Raw genomic sequence first — 6933 nt, 5'->3', positions numbered from 1 at the left:
CGGAGCAACTAAGCCCAAGTGCCGCAACTACTGAGCCCGCACGCCTAGAGCCCGCACTCTTCAGCAAGAGAAGCCACCACAATGAAAAGCCCGCACACTGCAACAAAGAGTAGCCCCCGCTCACCGCAACTAGAGAAAGCCCCCACGCAGCAACAAAGGCCCAACACAGCCAAAAATAAATAAACAAATAAATAAATAAATTTATAAAAGGGATTACAGCAGGACTTCTCAGAGCCTTGAATATGTTAATGAACACTGGGAATCATTTCTAAGGGGGTATATTATATTATCGTTCCCAAATTTTTTGAAGATGTCATCTTGGTTTTGTGTTTTACTCTGCAATTGTGCGTGTTTTGGGAGGAACAGCTTGTGAACTTATGAGATTTTTTTTTTATAACATCTTTATTGGAGTATAATTGCTTTACAGTGTTGTGTTAGTTTCTGCTGTACAACAAAGTGAATCAGCTCTATGTATACATATATCCCCATATCCCCTCCCTCCCACCCTCCCTATCCCACCCCTCTTGGTCGTCACAAAGCACCGAGCTGATCTCCCCGTGCGATGCAGCTGCTTCCAACTAGCTATCTGTTTTACATTTGTTAGTGTATATATGTCCACGCCACTCTCTCACTTTGTCCCAGCTTACCTTTCCCCCTCCCCGTGTCCTCAAGTCCATTCTCTACTGAACTTGTGAGATTATAGTCTGGAATACACTCTGGAAAATGCTGACATTAAAAAACAGGCATGGGTCCGGAAATTAAATAATTTTGGAAAATTTTTCATCAAATAGTATGCCAATCGCTTAACTCACTGAGAAATTGTGTAGGACCCATAACAGGCAACTCTAAAATCTAGTGCCTCTTCGTAGCAGCAGTATTCCTAATAGCTGAAACGTGGCAACCACCCAAATGTCCATTAATTGATCAATGGGCAGACAACATGTTATATATCCATATCATGGAATATTATTCAGCCATAAAAAGGAATGGAGTACTGATACCTGCTACAATGTGGATGGACCTTGAAAACATTATGCTAAGTGAAAGAAACCAGACACAAAAGGCTCCATATTATATGATTCCATTTAAACAAAATGTCCGGAATAGGTAAATCCACAGAGACAGAAAGCAGATTAATGGTTTCCAAGGACTGGGGGGAGATGAAAATGAGAAGTGGCTGCTAATGGGTATGGGGTTTATTTAAGGGATAAGGAGAACATTCTGGAATTATATAGTGATGATGGTTGAACAATCTTATGAATATATTAAAAACCACCAAATTGTACACTTTAAAAAGGTGACTTTTAGAGTATGTGAATTTTATTTCAATTAAAAGAAATCCAAGATCCCATCATGCCAAATGGTTATCTCTCCCATATTATAGGAATTGAAAACAACACACCTTTTCTTGTCACAATTATATTTAATGAAGATAGTAGCTGTTATTTACAGAAGATATACATACATACAATTCCTACACATTAAATGTAGCCTAATTGTGAAAACAGGAAAAAATGTACTCCAAAATTACATACTAAATAAAATAAATAAAAAGTAATTATTTGGCACAATATCTATCATGTAGCAAATAAATAACTCTATACCACTGATTGAATGAACTATTTACAATCTATTTGAAAGTGCAAAACAATTGCTGAAAATTAAGATATCTGTAATAACATTTAAGTCCAGAAAATATGTGGGTTTTTTTAATCAGTAACAATAATTAGCCAATAGTAAAGTTTTTTTTAATGCCCCGGAAAATAATTTTGAAAAATGTTTTCTGAATATTGTGCTCTTTTGAAATGTCATTTTTTTTTTTAATCTTAACGCTAGCAATTTTAAGAACCTTGGAGTTTCTCAGTGGAATTCTTATATATGTACTCCTGATTTGTAAGTTTAAAAAAGTTATATTGTAAACATAAATATTATTCTATATTTCAGAAATTACAGACCAGTCCTCCCTAAATAACATAAACAGCCAGAATGTTTTATAGTAACGTGGTCAGGTTCAATTCCTTCAGAGGTAAGACTATGAAGATGGAAGAATATAGCCTCTAATTTGGAGTTACACGGATTCCTCAACACCTTCCAAAAACCCCATGCTCAAATCAAAATGTTGAGTTAGAAATTATGAAACTATACCACCAATGATGTAGCCAAATAAATACCATTTGTAGCACATCTCATCCTGTAAACACTCCTAGAAAAAAATATCAGGAGCTTGATACTTCTCTTGACAATGATATTTTTACCATACTCTTCATGTTGGTCTTATTTTATGTTTCAGCAAAGAAGATGGCACAACTGGAAATAAAATACGGTGACTACAAACGGGATTCGTAAGCTAGTGGTGTGCAAGCTGTATGCAAGTCAAAGAATTTCTTCTTTTGTCATGACGCTGGTAAGCTGAATGCAGTACTGAGATGTCTCAGGATGGGTTTTTGCTTGTTTTATAGAATTCTCTAGTGACAATACAGTCAGTACTAGCATAAATGGCATTTTTGAAAGATTGTGGACTGGAGGCAAACCGTTGTTCTGAGCACTTTAAAGGTCTATGGTCGACGAGGCTCTAATCTGTGTGACATCTGTGATAAAGTTCTCTGGTTGTCAATCACATTTAATTGTCGTACATAACTCCGGACATCCTGATGGTTCTTATTCGCCTGAGCTGCATCAGGATCTGTTGAAAGAGAAAAGAGCAGGATTAGCATTGCATAATATATGCATATACGATACAGCTTTATTTACTCTAACTTTTACCTTTATCATGAATTCCTGGGTTCCATCAAGACCTTTCAACACGCTATATTCATTGAAATGTTTCTACTTGGATGTTCCATCGCCTCCCTCCCACCCTATTCTCCCTATTCTTCCCTGGAATCATATATTTTGATAATTTTCCTTTGCATTACATATTGTAAAAAAAAAAAAAAAAAAAAAAAAGGCAGCAAATAAAAGTGAAAGCATCGCCTGACAGCCCTGGTTATACATTAAAATTGTTTGCCCTTGCCATCCCACCTGTGTCTCACACTCTGATCTCTGCTCCCTTTGATCCAGATGAGGACTAATGGCAAAAAGACATAGTTTTCATTAGCTCCTAACAAAAGCACTTAACACCTGGGCTGAACTGAAGCAAGCGAGACTAGTAAGTCCGACTCCCCTCATTACTCGCATACAATATACAGCATTATTGCATACATTGTGTGTTCTTAGAGACTGTCCATACTCAGAAAAAAAAAGAAAAATCAACTCGGGCTGAAGGCATGACTTCTGCCAGACCTTCAATTCTCTGATGCGATTTGTTCCGAAATCCCAATTACCATTCTATTCTCATCCACTCCCCAAAGCACTCGAGCAGCAGAGCTATCTGAAGTTAACCAATTTCCCTAAAACTAGGCTGAAAGAAGAATCAAATGCTCAGATCCCTACACAGGGAATAGACATGAATGAGGAAGGCCATTTGACAGTGGTGAACTGGAAACACAGTTCCCTTCAGAAGTGACTACTCAGCTCTTGCATGCTGATGCCATGTGGGAATCTGCACCCTGAGTTGCCGGATCTTCCGATTTTTCTAGAGAAATGAGAAATCTGGATTTCTTCCCTGGGAATTCTTCCATTTTTGAATGGTGACATTATTTCACAATAAAAGGGAAAAAAAGCTCCGTTTAGATCCAACAGCTTGGCCATGGTCCATGGGTGGCCTCTGCCCCGTGGATCCCTGGTGTGGGACACTGGGAGTGGCCAAGCCAGCCTGGACTCTGGACCAGTGTTCTTTCCGCCATAACGCACTGCCTTCCGCAGTCCATCTGTTCTCTTTAGATCCACACACCACTCCCAAAGACAATTAGAATGCCATCTGCATGAGGGGCGAAGGGGAGTGCTGCAGGTCTGAACACAGAAAAGCAGAGAAAAGATACAAAGGCCCCCACTTGCTCTAAGAAGAAACTCATCAGTATAATTATCACATATAAATAATACCACAGTGTTTAATTTCCTCGCTTGTCACTGGCAGTGTACTCTACATTTACAATATACTGTAATTACATTGTACATATTCCCACAATGTTTATGAATCTATTCTTATAGCTTTATCTATAGATTTTTTTGACTTCAGAGCTAAGCAGCTGTTGTTTACCAGCAGTTACTGATAACTTCAACAAATGCAGTGGAGATTTATATACATAAAATTTCCCCCCATGTCTCTAGGAGATATAGGAGAATGTAGGATTTACTTCCAAAGAAGTTTATAGAACAAAATATATTCTATCTTGCTTCTTCTCCGGTTCTTGGACCTCATGGAGAACCTTCTCAAGGCTTTGAACCCTCTTAGGCACACAGCATTTGCGTTTAATTTCAGGAATTTCCTAGAACCCCCTGAAGGGCCACGGATTCTAGGTTATAAACCTTTGTTGTGTAGACTGGCATCACTTATATAGTCTCATACTCACTTGTATAACTGCCTTATGATCGTGTCTTTATACATATAGTAAATCACTAGATGAAGAGATAGGAGAGACTTTAATTCTGGCAGAATCCACATAAGATCGGTTGATGAGGTGCAAGGCTGCACCTTTTGGAAGGAAGAGGAGGCATAATCATTTGAGTCAATTTTTTAAAGATCTTGCTCCCCAAGTCAAGACTATTTTTCCTAGATTTCCCCCTCCGGGCATTAAACAATGAATGTTTAGCAGTTCTGGCATCCTGTGTTAGCAGACCCTCGCTTTGGGCCAGTCCTGTGCTAGGAAGAGCAAAGATAGCTCTGATGACTAAAACAAGAAGCGTTTAGTCTCTGAGCACTAGGTTTGTTGGAGGGGATGGTACTGGTAGCCTCACAGTCATGTCCATGTCAAATTATCATGTTAAGTTAATGAGCCCAATGACTTCACTGACTCATACAATGACGTTATTAGCACAGAACTTCACAGGGGCTACCTTCTCACTCCCAGACCAGCTGGAGGGAGCCAAAGCTCCAGCCCCTACCCAAAGTCCCAGTGCAGAGGAGGCCCGGCAGGGTGATCTGCTGCGATGATGCAACTTAACTCCCAACAGTTTAAACTTGCTATTTATTATCAGTGACGGTTTTATATGAAAGCATTGTATTATACCAGTTTTTGTACAGATTTAAGAAAAGCACCTTAATTCACCTAGAAATACAATATGAATTCCTGCTATGGGAACTTTCACAAATGTGCTTATAGACATTAATGCCTTCTCGCAACACCCCAAGAGACAATCAATACTATCTTTCCCAGTTTATAAACGACAGAATGAGTCATTACGAGTGGATGTGAGTTTCTCAACATGAAGCAGTGAGTCATAAAGAGAGTTGGTTAGAGGCAGGATTTGTTGGCAATCATGCCTTAGTTGTCTATCCATTCTGGAAAGAGCAGATGAATTCTCTAAGTTCATTCATAAAATAATATTCTTATGGTTATTTTAAACGCAAGGCCCCTATCCCATGGGATTCATGGTCCAAAGTGTCTCTGACACCATCAAATATTGTCCAGACTTCTAGAATGTCTCAGTAGCCTCACTGAAAAGGACTTAGCCACCAAGATCCATATTGCAGCAGCATTAACTTACTGAAGGGTTGGCTCCTGCAGTATCTCACCGTTCTGGCAGTGTTTGCAATCATGCGCTAAAAAGAATAAAAAGAAAAACTGAAATGCAGGTAAACTTAGTGTAGAATCCAAAAAAGAAAACAAACCATTATTTATTTCAGCAATACCTGGGACCACGAGAAACAGCAGGTTCTGAGATGTGGATTATCTGGAGGCAACTGGTTGACGTATAACCTGTTTAATCACTTGAAAGAGGCACCCACCCCCGCATGCCCCCCTCCCACACATACAAGGTATTTGTCAGGTGAGGAATACTAGTGGCATAACTCTCGTCTAATTGCTTGTTCCTCAAGATGTAAAAAGCAGGCTGTCGTTCCTGAGAATGGACCTTACTCCTCAGGACTAGTTTTTACCATCCTTTCTTGAGGTCACTGTGAATTTGCAAGAGAATTTGTAACTATTCTAGATCTGGAGAATGGTTAGCTTGTCAAGTTCCTCACAGTAAACAGGACTCAATAATGAGGTGTTTGATGATATTGACGGAACAATCATAGATATTCTATCGCCACATTTTTCCTGTACACTATGCATTATTAACCTTTCTCATCTTCCAGCAAAAGTGTGTGTTTTAATGTTCACCTTAATTATGTGATTCCCTCCCTCCTCCCTTCTTCATCCTTCCTGATTATAACACTAACACACGCATATTTTAGAATATCGTTTCAGACAGTAACTTCAGTTATATTTTGGTACATTTCCTTCTAATACTTTAAAAAATACATAAGCATGTTTTTCAAAAAATGGAAGTCATAACATACATATGTTTGTTTTGATCGGAATCTTCTCATATGGCATTATGACTCTTTTTCATGCCATTTGCATTTTAAAATCCTTTTTAAATAAGCAGGTATTCAGTCATGTGGATGGATCATAATTTATTTAACCTTTGTTAATTTTGTCATTAAGTGATCTCAATTTCTAAGTTTTGGTTGCCATAAAAACTTATAAGGAAACCTTTTGAACTGCACTCAACTTAGTTTAAAACAAAAAAAGAAAGAAGGAAAGAAATGAAGGACAAGAAACCTAAGGAAAAATATCAGTGAGACTGAAGCATGGTTTCTGAGCCACTACGTACATTTCTTGCTCATGGTATTTTAAGGGTAACTGTGTAACGTCTCAGGACACGGGGACCCCCAGTCTCTGTGTAACATCTCAGGACACTTTTGCTCTCAGGGCAGTCCCGCAGAGATGGTGGATTAATTCTAACACTAGCAGAAAATCGGTAAGGCTCCAGCCAGGAAAAGAGACTTTCTAATCTCTGAGTGGCTATTTAATTCCAGTCCTTGCTTTTTTCTCTCCTGGAACCTTG

General features: G+C 38.7%; 1 protein-coding gene across 5 annotated transcripts in view; it reads right to left on the bottom strand.

The window, feature by feature from the left end:
* Window positions 1-1613: 1613 nt before the first annotated feature.
* The window catches only part of RAPGEF4 (Rap guanine nucleotide exchange factor 4), a 317996-nt gene continuing 312676 nt past the window's right edge, over window positions 1614-6933 (bottom strand). For 3 of the 5 annotated variants that reach the window (XM_059928105.1, XM_059928107.1, XM_059928106.1), the window contains exons 27-28: window positions 5587-5641; window positions 1614-2683 (exon numbers count right to left, since the gene is read on the bottom strand). In XM_059928105.1, coding sequence (XP_059784088.1) covers window positions 2556-2683; window positions 5587-5641 — 183 coding nt within the window. In that variant the 3' untranslated portion in view covers window positions 1614-2555. The remainder of the gene's footprint in view (window positions 2684-5586; window positions 5642-6933) is intronic. The other 2 variants (XM_059928103.1, XM_059928102.1) reach the window with 1 other exon arrangement.

The sequence above is a fragment of the Balaenoptera ricei genome, chromosome 7, assembly GCF_028023285.1.
Source record: "Balaenoptera ricei isolate mBalRic1 chromosome 7, mBalRic1.hap2, whole genome shotgun sequence".
Classification (NCBI taxonomy): domain Eukaryota; kingdom Metazoa; phylum Chordata; class Mammalia; order Artiodactyla; family Balaenopteridae; genus Balaenoptera; species Balaenoptera ricei.
Note: the sequence above shows the minus strand (reverse complement) of the source record. Positions and strands in the feature narration are given on the sequence as shown.